Source organism: Cydia splendana, chromosome 25, assembly GCF_910591565.1.
Source record: "Cydia splendana chromosome 25, ilCydSple1.2, whole genome shotgun sequence".
Lineage (NCBI taxonomy): Eukaryota > Metazoa > Arthropoda > Insecta > Lepidoptera > Tortricidae > Cydia > Cydia splendana.
The window spans coordinates 2,526,523-2,547,239 of NC_085984.1; the positions used below are offsets into that span (position 1 = coordinate 2,526,523).

The following is a 20,717-nucleotide window of genomic DNA, read 5'->3' on the forward strand; positions in this document are numbered from 1 at the left end:
TTATAAGAGTATTTGTGTTTAAAAATGTGGTTTCTCAGAGCATTATAGAAGAAATTGCGATTCTGAAAGTGTATTATAAGATCGTTACAACTAAACAATGCTCCTATAACTGCACCCATAGCCAGGATCATAGCAATGCCTAGGTATCTAATAAGTATAAGTACAAGAATACTATAAGTATCTATTTTGCTAGTTGGGGAGTGTTAGGTCAAGCAACGATAGGCTAAGTAAAATTAGGTAACAATAATTAGGCAAAAAATGAATTATGCTACATAACATTAGGATAAATACTCAATATGGAAAGTGCCATTAGGGAAAAACATATTAGGACAAAAAAATCGCCCATTCGATAATAGGGAAACCAAAATTAGGGTATACCAGTGTTAGGACAACTGATCATTATGACAAACAATATTAGGGAATGCAAAGATAGGAGAAAAGACTTTAGGGATTCAGATATAGAACCTTAGTTAAAGAGGTGAGTCTTCAGGCATTGTGGAATTCGTTCGGAAGGCGTTCGAGAAATGGGCCTCAGCTAGTATTGCACAGAATAACTAATAGTACTACCGGTAAAGGCTCTCTTTATTTCTCAAAACCTGATGAAAAATTTGCATTTTATCCACAGTAACAAAATATTTCATTTATTTTACCAAATAACCATATTTTTTTTTATCCTCAGAGTGAGCAGCTCATCGACGCCGTATACGCCATCCCGTGGCAGCACATGGACACGCGCAACAGAAGAACTGTGTTGTTTTTCCTGCAAAGAATCCAGACCCCAGTCAGTCTGAAGGCCGCCAAGGTGGTTCCTGTTGGGGTCAATACTATGTCTGCGGTAAGGGGTCCCTTTGTTTCCCATAAAGTTCTTAGTCATAATGTATTGTTTGTCATATTATCGTTAGTCATAAAACTGAAACCGTTAACTTTTCAGGATTTTCGTAAGGTTATTCTATAGATTAGTACGGCTACCACCAGTTTTGACATTGACAGATACGCTCGCGTCTACGTAAATTACTTTCTATACATCTCGCTTGCACTAATATGCGAGTACGAGCGAGATGCATAGAAAGTAAGTTACTTAGACGCGAGCGTATCTGTCAATGCCAAAACTGGTGGTAGGTAGTGGTTCATGTTAGGTTAGGTTTGTTTTATGGCAATCCTGAAAAGTTACGCGTTTCCGAACTGTTGTTGTCGTTGCACGTCGCTGTGTTGTGCAATGTTGCGAATGGCTGAAAATAAACCGTAACATAAACAGTAAGTTTTATTTTCAGGTCCTGAAGACTACGTTCTCGTATTACATGATGCTGAAGGCTTTAGCTGGGGAACGATAATTTGGTGGGAGTGGGGGGAAATATCTCGAATGCTTACTTTTTTATATTATGTCCATTTAATAGAATAGTCAATATATGCATATTACCATTTAATAGGCATTTATTTATCTTTTTTTTATCATTTATTTACATACAATATATATACAGTGGCACTACTAAACGCTAGTAATATTAGTATGGATTATACACTCGTGGACAAATTGAGAATCTAAGAACGCAAAAAAGTATAATTACTAATTTTGAAATTACTTTAGGGGTCATCCATTAATTATATCACACGTTTAGGGGGGGTCCAGAAAATGTGACATGTTGTGACAGGGGGGAGGGGGGAGTCACAAACTTTGTGACGTCACTTGTACTTATTTAAATCGCTGTACAGTTAAATAACAAATTTTTGGAACGATAATCATTTTTATTCGTTTAATTTGCTTTCCTATTTAATCAGTTTTGGGTTATAAAATTACTAATATATATTTTTTCAAAAATATTTTGATCAAATATTAATCCTAATAGGTAGGTACAACCTACTTTATTCGATTTGCCGATTTCGTTGAAAAAATGTGATGTCACACCAAGGGGGAGGGGTTTGCTAAATGTGACCAAATGTGACAATGAGGGGGGGAGGGGTCAAAAAACCTAGAAAATCGTGTGATGTAATTAATGGATGACCCCTTAGGTCAGTTTAGGTGCTGTGAATAATCCAGTATTTAAACCTTTTTTTGCGTTTATCTAAATATGTATTGTAAAATCCTCCATCACTAAAATCCGGTTGACTCATACACCAATTAAATACGAATTCCTTTGGTTTCATTTGTTAATCGATAAATTTTAATATAATATATTATAATAGTCTGGAACGGCGCGGAACTAAAGGTAACTGTCTTGTTACTGTTAAAGACCACCGGTTGTGATGGGATTTTAAGAATCTTACAATAGCGAGTTAGTACATTTTATTTGTGTAAAAAACCGGTCAAGTGCGAGTCGGACTTGCGTGCCAAGGGTTCCGTACATTACATTACTCAATTATTATTAACAATGAAAGCAATGAAACAAAATAAATGCTGCTTTATTTGGTTTAGGAAAGGTCCTAATTAGATTTAAACGAAATGTACATTGTAATGCACACTGGGCCTTGCGAGGATAAACTAGACTAGGGGCCAGTTGCACCAACCACAGTTATATTAACAGACTGATCAACGTCACGCAGCAGAGATCTATGAAACTTCCCATACAATAAAATTTAGCGAACGCTTTAACGGTGACCGACGGTTTGGTGCAACCGACCCTAGATCAATGAGCAATGAGATCACACGGGAGGAAGTTCGATTTTTGTAATTCGACGCGGAGACATCAAAGCGCTATTTCGGTTGCCATCTTGAAAACCGTTAGAATTGGCGGGAAGACGAATCAATCTACGATGTGGTAATGAGGTTGAATAAGCTAAATGCGGTTATCACACTGATGCGGATCAGCCCACCGCCTCGGTGTGTGAGCGAGACAGCAAGTTTGCGAGTCTAACGACATCTACCGGACAATCTAAGAAGAGGAGGAGTTCCCAACCACTCAAGGCGCGCGGGATTTATTATTATTTATTTATTCACTTAAGTTTACGACATGGTGACACAAGCCGCTATTGTGTTTTTTGCAATTTTATACTTAATCATCCATACATTCTAACTTTGATGAATTCATTTAATAAATTTATTATAATAAAAATAAACACCTGTCAGCGTTCCAGCGAGTTTGAACAATATTATAGTATGGGGGTATGGGCAAAGGTATGGGGTATGGGTTAAATTTACAATATTAGGTACAAATTGGTACAAATAAATAAAAAACTCGTCTACCATAACGCCATCTATGTTACCTAAGCAGCATTCCTACAGCGCTTACTTAGTGTTCAACGACTCCTGAACCAGAATCAGCGTTAAATAAAGCTCAGTAGTTCCAGCGTTATGCGCTAGATGCCAGATACAGTAAGTTTAATACTATTGGGTGACCACATAAAATATGTCCATAGAATGCGGGTAATGTAACAGAATTATCAAATAAATCAATTTTTCAATTTTCAACTTTTTTTTTGTTTAATTAGCCTGGTTAAGTGTCCCACTGCTGGGCAAAGGCCTCCCCTCGCTTCTTCCACTCCACCCTGTCTTTTGTAGTTTCCCGCCAATCCGGATAAAATGCGTCCAAGTCGTCCCGCCATCTCCTTTTCGGTCTGCCTGCACTCCGGCAAGCACCGTCTATGGTGTTCCGTGGGTCCCACTCCGTAACCATTTTGGCCCACCTTTCAGGGTGCATGCGGCAGACATGTCCAGCCCAGTCCCACTTAAGCTTAGCGGTCTTGACACCTACATCTACAACTCTAGTACTGGAGCGCAGTTCCGTGTTTCTGATTCTATCAGTCCTGCGAACACCCAGTATACTGCGCTCCATCGCTCGCTGGCGAACCTTGAGTTTGGACTTTAAAGCCTCAGTCAATGACCATGTCTGAGCACCATTGGTTAGGATAGGCAGGATAGGCATGTCGATGAGTTTGCGCTTGAGACACAGGCGAAGGTCACCCTTCAATAGCGCCTTCATGGACCAGAAGCTCTTCCAGGCGTTATCGACTGAATATTTGACGACCGGTCTGGTCTAGTGGATAGTGACCCTGCCTGCGAAGCCGATGGTCCTGGGTTCGAATCCCAGTATTATTTGTTCACACTAATATTTGTTTCTGAGTCATGGGTGTTTTCTATGTATATAAGTATGTATTTATCTATATAAGTATGTATATCGTCGCCTAGCACCCATAGTACAAGCTTTGCTTAGTTTGGGGCTAGGTTGATCTGTGTAAGATGTCCCCTAATATTTATTTATTTATTTATTTATTTCGACGAAATATTTTCAACTATTGTTGAAAGTATTTAACACAGCACTATAGCGTTTTATGTTGTGTTCATTATTCTATATTATTCTGATTTATTATACGTTGTCATCGTTGTGTGAAAATAATTTGAAAACACACTGTGGGTGGAGTTTGTAAATATAAGTCTGGCAATCCCATCGACACGTCAAACGTCAAAATATCTACACGTCAACGCGTGTAAATAAATTTGCATTTCTTTTTTTGTAAAAAGACTCGTTTTAGGCGTAAATATAATTAAAGTATGGTTCATACAAGCATGGAGGGATCTTTGTTTGTAAGTATTATACTTATTTAACTATATAAAACGTCACAAATGATGTTATATCGAACGAACAGTATGAGGTATTGTCGGTGTAATTTCGGCATGTTTTGATGAAATTAGTGGTTTTTCAGTATTCATTTATAATTATAACACAGATCGTCCGAATTTGTCTGCCTTTAGCTTCACTCTGGCCAATATTTCATAAGAAACATATAAAAATTCAATACGAATTATCTATTTGAATGTCACTCCTTCAATGCAAGATTTTTGCTAGAAATAACAGTTATATTTTTTTTATATTATTAATAAAATTAAAATCTAGTACAATCGCCATAAGATATATCGAAGCGGCCAAGGGTGTTCTCAAATACCTAAACACAGCTCCTATTGTCAAGTTGTTCTATTATTTTATTAAGTGCATGTTCAGATATTTTTGAGTACCTTGGCCGCTCCAATATATCTGATAGCGACTGTCCTATGGTCTTTGCCTCTAATTTGTATGACCTATTAGTCAGTATCATCAAGAATTTTTGTTCCAATTTCAACTGAACTAATATGCAAATTCTTCACTGCAAATATAAAAATTCTCATCAGGTGCTACATTACAACACCAGGTGCTATAATAAGCACATTACGTAACTACGTCGAAAATTTAAAGGGCCCTGTACTTTAAAACATTGTTTAACAGATACATGCTCCCTTCGGTCATGTTCTAAAATTTACCACTTGTTTCATATTTCCTATTTTTCACACTTGCATCATGAACATACCCGTACATTCCAGGAGCCTACTCTGTACATCGTGAAGGGCATGTGCATCTTGGACAACGAGGGCAACAGAATACTCGCCAAGTACTATGACAAGAACATACTCCCTACGGCCAAGGAGCAGAAGGCCTTTGAGAAGAACCTATTCAACAAGACACATAGGTAAAGTAATAGTTTAGAATGAATAGCATTGTTCGCGGACGTTTCTGCTTGTTAAGCCTTTTAAAGGTAGAGGGAATATATTTCCCACATGATTTTGAACTGTGTTTCAAAGTAATAGGGTTCAATTTTGCATAATTTCTGACACGCTTATTCCTTATAAAGGGTTAAAAATTAAAGTTATAGATATTTGTTATATAGTTGTTGTTTAACCTCTCATGCTAATATTGATACCCGAGCAAGTGAAAGATCTTAACAAAAGATTACTAGCGTAGCAGGGTTACAAAGGCAGGAGGGAATAAAAATCTTGCCCCCGAGTGAAACACAAAAATTTTTACCACACCAACCCGAAGCTAATATTAAATATAAAATATCAAACAAAATCAAACCATATCAAATCCAAATGAATGTTATTAAATATTTATCATCCAAAATCATCATTTAAAAGTAAATTCTACCAGCAAACAAGAAAACAACTCAAAATTTGCATTTGATTACTTTGCCTCACATGTGAATAAAATGCAACTTTGCTATCAGTTTTTGAAGTGAAGTCGGAAGTAAGCCTTTCCGAGCTGGTGTGGTGATAAAAAATTGTCTTATTAGAAATAAAGTTTTAATGACATGAGCCACTTGAGGGGCTAACTGGTTATTAGAGGAGGCCTGTGCCCAACAGTGGGATGTCTAAGGACATGTGAAAATGATGTTACTGTACTGTTTCAGAGCCAACGCTGAAATCATAATGCTGGAAGGCCTAACCTGCGTTTACAAGAGTAACGTGGACCTGTTCTTTTACGTTATGGGGAGCTCGCATGAAAATGAGGTAATTATAAATTATTTTTAACAACACACGCACACGAAGGGTTCCGTACCATTTACGCAAAAAACGGCAAAAAAATTACGTTTATTGTATGGGAGCCCTACTTAGACTTAAGGAGACGTCTGTCTGTCTGCCCGTCCGTCTGTCTGTCTGTCACCAGGCTGTATCATGAACTGTGATAGCTAGACAGTTGAAATTTTCACAGATGATGTATTTCTGTCACCGCTATAACAACAAATACTAAAAACAGAATATAATAAATATTTAAGTGGGGCTCCCATACAACAAACATATTTTTTGCCTAATGGTACGGAACCCTTCGTGCGTGAGTTTGACTCGCACTTGGCCAGTTTTTTGACAATAATTCTTATCTATTTTCTTTACACACAATAATATTTACCATTACCCATTTCAGCTGATCCTGTTGTCAGTACTGAACGCCCTGTACGAGTCCGTGAGTATCCTTTTGCGTCGGAACGTCGAGAGGAGAGTACTCCTCGATAATTTGGACGCCGTCATGTTGGCTTTCGACGAGATTTGTGATGGCGGGTAAGTGTCGTATGGGTCGATCAACTATTTCTTGTTATTCTGTCCCATCAGCCAGGAGACAATAGTAGCATAGTTTGTTTTAGAAGAGCTGCTGTACCATGTTCTCAAAACATGCTTAGTAGGTGTCCCATTATGGAAAGGCTTTATAACTACCAAAAAAATCAAGTTTGGGTCATTTAAATACGAAAAAACTAGGATTTTAAGAGTGACCCAGGAGACCGTAACCATGGCAACTGGCAAGAAAAAGTTGATTCACCCATATCTACATAGAGTTAGACCAAGTCTGCAACGATTTTGATAGCATACGCAGGGCAAGTGTTAATATATACGTCATAATTTCATAGAAGTTTGACGTTTAAAATAACACTTGCACTGCATCTATCAAAATCGTCGCAGACTTATCTCGGTCTCACTCTATGGTCCCTGTCTCATTGCACCAAGTACACTTTACCTAGGGCAAAAAGAATAGATAGTATAGAGGGGTCCTGTCATTGTAAATTTTGTAGTCACTGTAAATTTACTGCCATCTATTGACACACGACTAAAACTCAAAATGAAAACGTATAAAGTTATCAAAAAATGTATATATATGGATAAATTATTTTATTATTTTTATATCATTTTGATCCATGTTCATTCACTGATATCTATGTGTTAAAATTGTTAAATATGAAACGGTGTCGTTACGCCATCTAGCCGAGGATAGGCTAAAGGTGTGTGCGGCATCTATTCGAGAATGACTTTTACTTGAATTCTGAGGCACGTTTTTTTCCTTAGACTTTATTCGTCTTATACGAAGTTACATATGTCTTTGCCTAGGGTAATACGCCAGTAATTGGCCACCTGTTAGTAACTGGCCACCCTAAACTAAAAATGAAGTCTACTCACCTATAAACAAAATTCATTTTAGTATAAGGTGGCTACGGCTAGTTATTGAAGGCTGGCCAGTTATTGAAACGTTATACTAAAATTAATTCTGTTTATAGGTGAATAGAATTCATTTTTAGTTTAGGGTGGCCAGTTATTGGCCGGTGGCCAGTTACTGGTGAATTACCCTGCATACATGGTAACATTTAGTCATCTGTGCTACGGGTTTTTAAAGACGTTCACCTAACGTTTCACGTCAAAAAAGATACGGTGTTTAATGCCGCAAAAAACGCATATTTCGACACTCTCAAGGGTATCAAAATATTAATATGGGCAGCATAGGAGCCGTCAGATTTTTGGCGCGAGGCGTAAATGTGTCGTTTATGCTTCCGATATAGTCCACAAGATGGCAGAACCTACTATGCACAAGGAAACGTACCGACGAGGACGGTAGATGGTTGCACTTGCTTTGGCAATGTACATGTGCACATATGTTTCCGATTCAGGCCACAAGATGGCAGGCCCTTCAACCGGCACGGTCCCTATAGAATATACCGTTGACGTCGTTTTTGACAAAATCTGATTAAGCTTAGAATAAATTTAAAAGTGGAAAAATTACTGTCTTGGGTGAGACTTGAACTCACGGCCTCTGGATCGATACTCCAGCGCTCTGCCATCAGAGCCACCAAGACCTCATCCATAGCCAGCAAATCTTTCCACCATATTATGGTCATTTATCATTATCAATCTTATCTATCGTCATATTAGGTCAAGGTTTACTGGCTATGGATGAGGTCTTGGTGGCTCAGATGGCAGCGCGCTGGAGTATCGATCCAGAGGCCGTCAGTTCAAGTCTCACCAAAGAAAGTAATTTTTCCACTTTTAAATTTATTCTAAGCTTAATAGCATCGTCCGCAGACGTCTTCTGCTTGTTAAAAATTCAAATTCATTCAAATAATTTATTTTGGAAACATATGTCCATAGTTGTTAGTAACAAAAAATAACTTAAGAGCTAGCGTTAGTACAATTAATACACACATAAATATTATCACAGTCAAAACACAATCATACATAACCTAGTGAGCAATGCAAACGGTTCCAGTGCTCCTGGAAGCGCCCCTGCCATCTATCTGCAATGGTGTTTAGTATGCTGTTTGGGCTGCCACTCAACCTCTTCACTAAGGATGCCCCTCTTTTGCTCAAAATAGCGGCAAAGCTGTCCGTGTGAGCATCGGTAAACATTTGCGATGCACTACAAAATCGCGGCAACCCCAACAGCATCCTAAAACCATTGTTGTACTGGACTCTAAGGGCCCTGAGCGCCTTCTGCGTGTAGTTAACCCACAGGCTGCAGGTGTAAAAGGTCTGACAATATGCTTTAAAGAGCGTCACTTTAACATTCTTAGAACACCTTGCAAACCTGCGAGCTACCATATTGCATCTGACCGCCAGGGCCCTACGCTCCCGTTCTATGTCCAGGTCATCACTCATGGACTCAGAGACCCAGTGTCCGAGGTATTTAAAACGCGTGACTTGCTTCAAAGGATCGCCATTCAGCTTTACCTGTGGAACTGAGTATGTTTTGCTACCGGCCTTGAACAGGAGCAGTTCGCTTTTTGTGACATTGTACCTCAGACCATGGGCCTCCGCGTACCTCTCACATATGCGCAGCAGTTTGTTGAGGGCGCTGACAGATGGGGCCAGCAGTACCATGTCATCTGCGTAGCTGATGTTATTGACCATTTTTCCGTCAATTGAGCATCCGACCATGGCACTGCTGAGCTCATCCATCAGGCTGTTCATATACAGGTTAAAAAGACAGGGCGAGCTAAGCCCGCCCTGTCTTACTCCACACTCAAGCTTGTACATTTTTGAGAGCGAACCGGCCCATTTAACACAATTGCTTTGGTTTTCATACCAGTACCTAAGCACACTAATAAGCTCCCTAGGAACACTCGTTTCGGTCTCCAGTTTTGCCCACAACCTGTCATATGACACAAATCATATGAAAAATGAAAATCTGATTATTTTTATACGGATTGGGGACTTCACATACACCTTTGAATTTCTTCGCAGATGTATGCAGGTTTCCTCACGATGTTTTCCTTCACCGCATTGGGCTAGCGTGGGGACTATAGCTCAAGCCCTCTCGCGCATGAGAGGAGGCCTGTGCCCAGCAGTGGGACGTATATAGGCTGAATTATTATAATATTATTCTCTTTATTTATTATTATTTTTATATTTTTATAATGTTGCAGAGTAATCCTGGACGCGGACCCTACATCCATAGTGGGTCGCGCGGCGCTGCGCACGGAGGATGTGCCGCTCGGCGAGCAGACCGTCGCGCAGGTAATACGACACGTCAATACCCTCTTCTGGTGAAATAACTTACTCTGGTGAACTGACTTACTTTCGTTCTCTAACTAGCTCTGACGTCTACCTTCTTCATTCCTTCTTTCCTCTTAAAGAAGACAAGCTTTCCACGTAGATTTTCGTACGTTGACCCGTCTCTTGCTATCTCTCTCGCGCATAATATTGGTGTCCCGCTCTTGATTCCGGTTGTCAATGTTAGGTAGGGTAATTCGCCAGTAAATGGCCACCTGTTAGTAACTGGCCATCCTAAACTAAAAATGAATTCTGTTCACCTATAAACAGAATTCATTTTAGTATAAGGTTTCAATAACTGGCCAGCCTTCAATAACTAGCCACCTTATAATAAAGTGAATTATGTTTATAGGTGAATAGAATTCATTTTTAGTTTAGGGTCGCCAGTTACTAACAGGTGGCCAGTTACTGGCTAATTACCCTACTGTGCGAGCTTGACAGTGCGCCGCGTCGTATGCAATAGACAAAGAGAATTTGAAATCGAGGCCGATAGGAGAAGTGCCTGAACTATAGGGGGCAGCACAGGAGTCGTCAGATGTTTGGCGCGAAGCGTAAATGTGTAGTTTATGATTCCGATGTAGCCCACAAGATGGCAGAACCTACTATGCACAAGGAAACGTACCTATAAGAACGGTAGATGGTAGCATTGGCAGCACTTGCTTTGGCAATGTACATGTGCACATATGTTTCCGATTCAGGCCACAAGATGGCAGGCCCTCCAACGCGCACGGTCCCTATAGTCAAAATAAATTATGTAGTCACGGTAAATTTACTGCCATCTGTCGACAGATGTATAAAACTTTTAGAACGCCATTTGACTTTGATCCTTATTCTTTCACTGATATGTGTTAGAGATCTGTGTCTTTCACATATCAATGAAAGAATAAGGATCAAACTCAAATGGCGTTCTATAGTACATTGTGCAACATGGGGCGTAAGTTGAATATTGCAAACGAGAGTAAGTTAAATCGCGACGGCTTGCCGGAGCGATTTATAGACTCGAGCTTGCAATATTATTACGCCACTAGTTACACACAATGTTTTTCATCACACTTGCGATACAAAGACAAAAAACCAAAAAAAAACTATAAAGACAAAAAACTGTTAATTATGGCACTAGAAACTTCATAACTCCCTAGGGAGAACGATTTTTCTATAACTCCCGCTAAACCTGCGTGCAATTCCACATTTACTGAGCGAGTGTGATGAAAAAAGTTTTAAACATCCGTTGAAAGATGGCAGTAAATTTACCGTGACTACATAATTTACTTTGACAATCCGTCTCTATTTCAAATTCTCTTTGATAATATGTAAAGGGCTTATATTATAACTACCTCAAAATATTTTCATTACTTTTAAACTTTTTTTTTAATTATTATTTACTGACCACTATAATTTAATATTATGTTAATGCTCTATGAAATACTTTGTATGGCTTACAACTTAATTTTTGCATGTATGTACTTCCTAATCTTAGTACCTATTATATTAGAAAGTAGAATAACATTTCATACATTAATAATATAATTTTGATTTGACGTTAATTTATATTATTATATTTAACTTGCGTTATTTAGCCACACACTAGCGTCTCGCGAGCGTCGGCGTGTAGTCAACTCTATGGCCGCTGCTCGACGCAACGTCGACGCAACTGCGCAGCGACGCCATTTTCCATAGCGCTGACTAGACGCCAGCGCTCAAGACGCTATGTGTGAGGTGGCACTTAGTGTGCCCCATTATACAAATACGACTGAGTTGCCCAAAGATTTTCGTCAAAACAAAACCAGATTTTAACCTTTTCGACGCCGTGTCAAACACAAAAGCTGTCACTCGGACGCCACGTCACCTCTTCTTCTTTCTCTTTGCCTTATTCCCATTATTTGGGGTCGGCTCTCCTCGTTCTCATGCGCCAGGACCGTCTGTCCTGAGTTGTCTTTGGGGTAAGTTGGGCTCGTTCCAAGTCGCGGGTCATTGTAGACCACCACGTGGCTTTAGGTCTTCCTTGTCTGCTCGCTTCCCTGTTCGGCAATGCCAAGGCTTCCCGAACTACGTGGTCTTCGGGGCGTCTCATCACGTGACCGTACCAGCGAAGCCTGCTTTCCATGACTTTGTTTGTGATGGGTGCAACTTTGTAACTACCTCTGATGTATTCATTTTTCACTTTATCGAGTCTTGTTACTCCTGCCGCCCACCTCAGCATCTTCATCTCTGCCACATGTAATTTTTGTTCATGCGCCTTTTTGATTGCCCAGCATTCAGCACCGTACATCATTGCCGGTCTCACGGCTGTCTTGTAGACTTTGCCCTTGATTTTGATAGGCATTCTTGTATCGCAAAGAACACCAGAGAGGGCTCTCCATCTTAGCCAGCCAGCGTTGACTCTGTGAGTGACGTCGGATTCAATGGCACCATCGGCCGTGAGCATCGTTCCGAGATATTTGAATTGGGATACCTTTGGAAGTTGATCTCCTTCGATATAGATCCTGTTGGAGATGGTGGTATCACTACTAAACTTGCATTCTAAATGCTCGGTCTTACTTCTGCTGATGCGAAGTCCATTTCTTTCCAGGGCCTGCCTCCATTGTTCTAGGGTCGTTTGCAGTTGTTGTGCACTTTTGTCAATGAGTACGATGTCGTCCGCGTATAAGATACACCATGGCAAGGGAGTTTGGATATCTTTGGTGAGATAGTCCATTACTAAGTTGAAAAGTAATGGGCTTAACGTTGAACCTTGATGTACGCCAACATTTACTTCAAACGTCTTGCTCACTCCGGCCAGACTTCTCACGTTCGCGCTACATCTATGGTACATGTCCTGGACTAAAGCGACATATGTTTCTTGTATACCTTGCGCTCTCATCGCTTGCCATACCAGATTTCGTGGTACCCGGTCAAACGCCTTCTCAAGGTCTATGAAGACGAGGTGCAAGTCTTCCCGGCTACACCGATGCTTTTCCATGACGATTCGTACTGCTTGTATAGCATCGATAGTGGATTTGGACGCGGTGAAACCGTACTGGTTTTCAGAGATGACAACGTGATCTAAGAAACGGTTGTGTAATATCTTTTCCCATATTTTGAGGGTGTGAGAAGTGAGTTTTATACCCCTATAATTCCCACAGACGCTGACGTCGCCCTTGTTCTTAAAAAAGGGAACGATAGAACTTTGTCGCCATTGATTTGGGATCTTATTTGAGTTCAGGACCGCGTTGAATAGTTTGGTGAGCCATTCAAGCCCTATGGGTCCTGTTTGTTTCCATATATCAGAGGGTATTTCGTCTGGGCCAGCAGCTCTGTGGTTCTTCATTTTCGAGACAGCAAGTTTAACTTCTGAAATACTTATTTCTAATATTGGTCCCGCCGAAGGTTTTATTAAAGGCAGTGGTTGGCTTGGGAATTCTTCGTTAAGGAGCCTTTCATAGTATTGACGCCATCTCTGGCTTATGTCTTTATTATCTGTTAGAAGCAGGCCGTTTTCATCACGGATGTATTTGTTGACTTTGATATCCAATGTGGACTTATGACGCTGCTTTGCGATTTTGAAGATTTCTGAGTCATTTTTAGCATCTTCCAGTCTGCTATAAAAACATTCCTGAGATTGGGCTCTATTTTGGGCTACCTTCCGTTTCGCTTCTTGTTTGGCCTTTTTGTACTCTATGCGGTCCTCCTCTAGTTGAGTGGTCTGCCATAATTTAAATAGAGTTCTTTTGGCAGCTATAGCTCCTTTAACATCATCATTCCACCATCTTGGGTCCTTGTTATTAGTAAGTATTCCCTTTGAGACTCCTAAGATGCTGGAAGAATGGGTTTTACAAGTGCGTGCAAAATTTGACCACATACATTCGGCGTTGTTGTTATATTCGTTGTTCATGTCATCCTCCAGATACTGTTTGAGAGTAGCAACAAGGTCTTCACCTTTAGGGCTGTAGAGTAGTCCCCACTTGATTTTCGGCGTTTTATCAATGGTTGTCTTAATAGGCCTGGGTAGTTTGAGACATGCTACTAATATTCTATGCTGCGAAGTCAGCGCTTCACCCGGTACCACTTTACAATCCCTAAAGTTTCGAAGTAAGTTCTTATCTGCTAAAATGTAGTCTATTTGTGTACCATGTCTTGAGCTTTTATACGTGATTAGGTGTTCTGGTTTCTTTTGAAAGGTGTTAATGATGGCGAGGTTATGTCTCATCCCAAATTCCAAGATCTCTTCTCCCTGTTTGTTTATAGTCCCATAGCCTCGATTTCCATGCACTCCCGGGTATGCATCAGTGGAAACGCCTACATGACCATTCAGATCTCCGCCGATATATTTCGTTTCTGGGGATGGTATCTGATTGATCAAGTCATCAAAATCTTCCCAAAATTGAGATTTTTCCGCTTCTGAACATCCTACCTGTGGGGCATACGCAGAAATTAGATTTAAAGGCGGTTGTTTATCCATGGCTAACTTTACGGCGATCAGGCGGTCGCTTTTTCTTTCGACCTGGATGATCCTTTCTTTAAGGTGAGAGTCTAGTGCGATGGCTACCCCGTTTCGTGTGGTACAAGTGCCATGATAGATAAGTTGGTAGCCTAGTCCTATGTCCCTCGACTTGGATCCCTTCCACCTAGTCTCTTGAATACAGCATGCATTAATGTTTCTTCTTTCAAGAGTTTTGCTAAGTTCCTGGCTTCTACCATTTAGAGACCCCAGGTTCCATGTAGCAAGTCTGATAGTTGGTTTGTCGGTCCGCGAATGTATATTCTTGTCATTTTGTTCGTCGCTTTGGGGGTACGCCCTAACATTCTTAACTTTCTGGTTATTCGCATGTGCACTCACGTCGCTTACGGGGGACGCCCTAGTATTGACTTGGATTCTTTTAGTTGTATTTATCATGATTTGAACGAGGAGAAAATTTTGGCTATTAGTTTTACGGCCGGTTGCCACCTGACGCCAAGGCTGTCGTCCTCCTTAGGACGTGAGCGCTGCCGTTGGCCCTGTTGGGCTCATCCGCCACCGTCTCTTCTGAATGCTCCAGTCCAAACATCCAGCACTGTTGCCGACCTCACCTCTGAAGATGTCAAAGAAGCCCGACACAGGGGTTTGTTAACGGAGTAGCCTTCTCCGGCCTGTTGGTCCGCGGGAGCTATTTTATTTCACTCCTACCCTCCTGGAGCTCCAGGCGGGCGTTCCACTATCCGCCGCCTGTGGACGCGTTCTCTAGGGGCGAGGCTCCCCCGAGAACGCGGACGTCACGTCACCGAGGTGTCAAAACTGAAATTGAACTTTATGCATATGCACGTAAGTCTATGTTGCTCTGTGGTCTATGACGGATTAATCCGTCTTTAGCATTGGACCTACGGTGCGGATAACCGTCATTGGCGTCGAAAAGGTTAATAGCTGAAATACCGCTTCTGTTTGGATTATTCTACTACGTTTTTCTACTCCAAATGCAATGTAACATTAAATCACTTACTTATACTAAGTTTAACATTTTTTATGCATGTAAGTTTACAAACATAAAAATCATTTTTGCTGTAGCAGACAAAAACATCAAATTCCTAAAAGCACTAATTATTGGTCACAAATATGTAACACTCGTAGCGAAATGGTTAAGATGTTAAATAATAGATTGTACAACAAGGGCATAAAGTGACCCATTCTTACCCGAGGCAAAATAGTAGACGAGGGTAAAAATGGACATTTATGCCCTTGTTGTACACTCTGCTTTTCACTTCGATTGCGAGGAAAATAATTATATTTTTCACGGCAATTTACACCACGAAATTGTCGTAAATCGAAAGAACATAATACATAACCAATTCCCGCCAACTAACTTTTTATTTTTTTTTAATTTTCAACATGTGATCAGAGTTTCAGACGCTTGGTTTTCTGCCAAGTCAAACATTTCGGAGCATTTTTGAACGATAATCGACTCGTATTTTATGTGATATACTAAATTTAATGACAGAAAATACGGATTTCTAATAAATTGTAGCAAAAATAAAATAATATAACAAGTTTTGTCATCTACACAATTTTATTGCTCAGTAAAATTGTGCAATATGTTTTAACTGTTTGGCTGTTGAGACCGATTACCTTAGTCTTAGAAGAAAATTTTACTTTTATGCTCTAGAGCACGACATAAAGGTGCACTTTTTGAGCATGAGAAGTGTAAATTATATTTTTCACGGCAATTTACACCACGAAATTGTCGTAAAGCGAAAGAACATAATACATAACCAATTCCCGCCAACTAACTTTTTAATTATTATTTTTTAATTTTCAACATGTGATCAGAGTTTCAGACGCTTGGTTTTCTGCCAAGTCAAACATTTCGGAGCATTTTTGAACGATAATCGACTCCTATTTTATGTGATTTATTACTTTTATGCTCGTAGAGCATAAAAGTAAAATTTTCTTCTAAGACTAAGGTAATCGGTTTCAACAGCCAAACAGTTAAAACCTATTGCACAATTTTACCGAGCAATAAAATTGTGTAGATAACAAAACTTGTTATATTATTTTATTATTGCTACAATTTATTAGAAATCCGTATTTTCTGTTATTAAATTTAGTAAATCACATAAAAAAATAGGAGTCGATTATCGTTCAAAACTGCTCCGAAATGTTTGATTTGGCAGAAAACCAAGCGTCTGGATCTCTGATCACATGTTGAAAATTAAAAAAAATAATTAAAAAGTTAATTGGCGGTTATGTATTAAGTTCTTTCGCTTTACGACAATTTCGTGGTGTAAATTGCCGTGAAAAATATAATTATTTTCCTCGCAATCGAAGTGAAAAGCAGAGTGTACAACAAGGGCATAAATGTCCATTTTTACCCTCGTCTACTATTTTCATATATCAAATTTGCCTCGGCTAATGATGGGTCACTTTATGCCCTTGTTGTACAATCTACTATTTTGCACTTTTAACTAATCCTAATAGTTTAAACATTTGTAAGTACACTAACAATCTTAATTAAGTATGCTATTTTATTATTGTAACTATATGGGAGTGACAAAATTAAATGAATTAATAAAAAGACAATATATAAAACAACAATAATTCTTTTTATCAAAGAATAAATCATAATAACAAATCGTGCCCCGACTATGACAACTAAAGTAGATGGCGCTGTGCGACGACACGTTTTGCGGTAACTGGATTGTCAAACGTCATTTTTAACAGCGTTACCGCATAGCGCCATCTACTTCTCAAATTCGAAGCATCAGTTTTTCTTATACTATACACCTCTTATACAATTGCTAACTCTTTGTTTTAATTTTGTTAATCCCTAACTTGTAAGGGCACATTATTCTACTAACTTGCTAATAATAATGTTTATTTATAATATTTATATTTTATTATATTACAAATGCTTTATATTGCCCGTTTCAGATACTCTACAAGATAATGAATGATAACTAATAAGCACAACGAATTGGATATAATAATTATTATTATGTATTGACTATTGTTATTAGCTTTATATATCTAAATATAGATTTTGTTAACTTTTATTTTTATTTTATTTTTCTTTTCTGACTTGAGAGTGATTAGTAAATGCAAGTGTGTTTATTGCACAAGTATTTAACCCTTTTCTTGATGATGTATCAAATGTGATACTTTTTTTTATTTATTTTTCCATTTTAGATACCTAATTATCTTTGCTTTACTACACATTACCATGTGTACCGGATCACACACGAAATTTATTTGTCATAATATATATACAATGACCGACAGTCGGGAAAAGCCAAGAAAATGTCAAATAATCGCCATATCATCTCTTAACACATTCAGTGCCAGCCCGAGCTACGCGCTACGAGCGTAGCCGATAACACGGGAAAAACCGTATGTAGCGAAAAGCGCCTACGAACAGTGAACTCCCCTAGGGAGTCACTGGCACTGAATGTGTTAAGATTTTTTGAAGTACTGTATTATTAACTACCTTGCATTTTCAATTCGCTCTTAAGTTTATTTACTTTTTACTTACCCTATTATCTTTGGGCGTCAATTTAACCCCATATTTAGTCAGACACACACAGTTATAGGTGTGACTAGAGCAGTGGTTGGCAAACTTTCTTCATGAGGGGCCAAAACTTGAAGGAATTTCAGAGGAGCGCCAGATTTACAGCAAAAATGTATTTTTATTATATTGCTGGCCATATTATGCATTTTTTTAAATGACCGGCCCACCGGCCAGATAGAACCCTTTCGCGGGCCGGACCTGGCCCGCGGGCCGTACTTTGCCCACCACTGGACTAGTCTGTCTAAGCTAACTTTGCACCGACTTGACAGAGCAAAGTGAAGATGTGTTATTAAAAACGTATAACATATCTTCAGAGATTTTACATTAATTAAATTAAGTCATTTTTATTTCGACCAACTAGCATCATAACTTACATAAAATTACTATAAATCTAGATTAAATTAAACTGATAGTTAAATTAATGATGACATGGCCACACTTTGTCATCGCAAATACCATGCAGAGTTAGCATGGACCGACTCTAGGTTTCTAATCATACATAATAATATGATGCTGGCCAAAGACAATCAGTAAAACTGAAAAATAATAATATGGGTACAGTCAGCAGCAGAAGTTGCTAAGCGGGCCAGGTGTTCAATATTATCTTGACGCGACTTTATTGTTAAGAGAATAAGGGGTCATCCATTAATTACATGACACGTTTAGAGGGGGGGAGGGGGTCAAGAAAATGTGACATGTGACAAGGGGGAGAGGGGAGTCACAAACTTTGTGACGTCACTTTAACTTCATCAGTAACCAAAATTTTATTTTAATCATTTTATTTACTGTACAGTTCAAAAACAAGTTTTTGGAACGATAATCGTTTTTATTAGTTTAATTTTTTTTCATAATCAGTTTGGGTTATAAATTTACTAATATTTTGACAAAAAATTAATAATACTTAATTCGATTTGCCGATTTCGTTGAAAAAATGTGACGTCACACCAGGGGGGGGGTTGCCGAATGTGACCAAGTGTGACAAGGAGGGGGGGGAGGGGTAAAAAAACCTTGAAATTCGTGTGACGTAATTAATGGATGAATTATTGTCAAGGTAATTTTGAACACCTCGCCCGCTTAGCAACTTCTGCTGCTGACTGCACCATCAATATTGTAGGTACCACAATCACATTCTTCCTAATACTATCTGTTTAATCCTCAAGTATGCCAGCTTTTTTTTTAGACAAACCTAGATGTAAAAGCTATCGTAATTACACGAGGGAAATATAGTAAATTAAATTTCACGACACTGTGTTATAAGTTTATAACTTCGTTAGTACCTCAAGAAATATTCTACACCGATCTGCATAATTGCATGGACAAATTTTGAATCAATTCATTAATTGGCCATGTAATTTTTCGCATGGGTACTTACATATTTGTGGCTTTCCATGAAGGGTCCTTATGCTTCAAGGCCTATTTGTATCTGTAATTCCAACAGAAATTCCTATATAATGGTCCTTATTGCACATTAAGCATAAGGACCCTTCTCTATGGAAAGTCACATTTGTGCTTAAGCATTATTTTTCTACCCAGTGGCCAGTACCTACGTTAAAGGAAATTTTATTTAATAATCCATTAGTGTCGTTTACGAACGCTACTCTTTTGATTTATTTCCAAATGCAAGAAAGTTTAATAGTGTTTTTAAAACCAAACCATGGAATATTCTTCTTCTTCTTTATATTTAAGAGCTGTGATCTTGTCGGAGGAGCAATTTCCAACTCGTCTGGTCCTCTGCCAACTCCTTAACCTTCTGGTATGACACGACCTGAACCTTTTCTTTTATTTGGTTGAAATAGTTGATTCTCGGAATGGAACTTACATAAGAGTGGAATATTATCACACCAAAAATCGGCTTACTAATATTTTCAAAGTATTAAAAATGTAGCGTTCAGTAGTGACACCGGTGGAATGGCCCTTATCATTGTTACATATCTGACAACGGCTTATGGTGTGTAATATCAATGTGTTTACAACTTAAGTTATTTCGATAAGAAATACGAATGGATAATACGTTATCGACCCATTTTAAAGGAATAATAATTTATTTGACCAAAGTTTATATATGTTTGTATAAGTTCGCGTGGTATACGTATTTGTCATATTTAAATAGCTGTATGAGATTATAAATAAGCAATTTTTTTTTATTGTAGTTGAGTAAACCAAAATTCTTTTTATTTTTATATTTATATTCAATTGGCATGTAATACGTCATACGGTAAAAAAATTACGAGAAGTATCTTTTATTATTTTGGTAAAGTATTATTGACATTGACAGCCAAAGGGTTGATTAATATCTTTTTTTTCAGGTCCTACAATCAGCGAAGGAGCAGCTGAAATGGTCGCTGCTGAAATGAAAAACAAGAAACATAGTATAACTTTATTTTGATCTATGTAAGTTCCATTATTATTATTAATTAAAACATATTTACAAACAGCCTTGTTTTTAATTTATACTATGGCATATAAATATATTAATCTTTTGTCAAAATCACACTTAATAAATGCAGTATTCTATAGATATACATAGTCTGTCAAACAACTTTGTCAGTAGAAAAAGGCGCGTAATGAAAATTTTCTATGGGATCACCTTAAACCTCATGGCTGAACGACGCTCGCTACAGTTGCAGTCTCCCGATGACGCGAAGTCATATAGGCAG

The 20,717-nt window shown here is 38.7% G+C and overlaps 2 protein-coding genes across 4 annotated transcripts in view; both read left to right on the plus strand.

Moving 5' to 3' along the window:
* Nucleotides 1-1,407, plus strand: part of LOC134802758 (uncharacterized) — a 131,938-nt gene extending 130,531 nt beyond the window's left edge. For both annotated transcript variants that reach the window (XM_063775453.1, XM_063775452.1), the window contains exons 7-8: nucleotides 680-835; nucleotides 1,272-1,407. In XM_063775453.1, the coding sequence (XP_063631523.1) occupies nucleotides 680-835; nucleotides 1,272-1,331 (216 nt within the window). In that variant the 3' untranslated portion in view covers nucleotides 1,332-1,407. The remainder of the gene's footprint in view (nucleotides 1-679; nucleotides 836-1,271) is intronic.
* A 2,956-nt stretch (nucleotides 1,408-4,363) lies between these two features.
* LOC134802814 (coatomer subunit zeta-1) lies at nucleotides 4,364-20,494 on the plus strand. 2 transcript variants are annotated; one of them, XM_063775539.1, is made up of 6 exons: nucleotides 4,364-4,516; nucleotides 5,288-5,433; nucleotides 6,151-6,250; nucleotides 6,663-6,796; nucleotides 9,922-10,012; nucleotides 20,367-20,494. In XM_063775539.1, the coding sequence occupies exons 1-6, from the start codon at nucleotides 4,484-4,486 to the stop codon at nucleotides 20,412-20,414; spliced, it is 552 nt and encodes a 183-aa protein (XP_063631609.1). In that variant the 5' UTR covers nucleotides 4,364-4,483; the 3' UTR covers nucleotides 20,415-20,494. The 2 variants fall into 2 exon arrangements, with proteins under 2 accessions (XP_063631609.1, XP_063631610.1); XM_063775540.1 differs by lacking the exon at nucleotides 20,367-20,494 and adding an exon at nucleotides 17,427-17,546.
* The last annotated feature ends 223 nt before the right edge of the window (nucleotides 20,495-20,717 follow it).

What these genes read in the sequence shown, in the direction of transcription:
- LOC134802814 (XM_063775539.1), top strand. Translation starts at nt 4,484, where the DNA reads ATGGTTCATACAAGCATGGAGGGATCTTTGTTT. An exon ending in GCATGGAGGGATCTTTGTTT is followed by an intron (nt 4,517 to 5,287) that starts GTAAGTATTATA and finishes CGTACATTCCAG; the next exon opens with GAGCCTACTCTGTACATCGT. An exon ending in GGAGCTCGCATGAAAATGAG is followed by an intron (nt 6,251 to 6,662) that starts GTAATTATAAAT and finishes TACCCATTTCAG; the next exon opens with CTGATCCTGTTGTCAGTACT.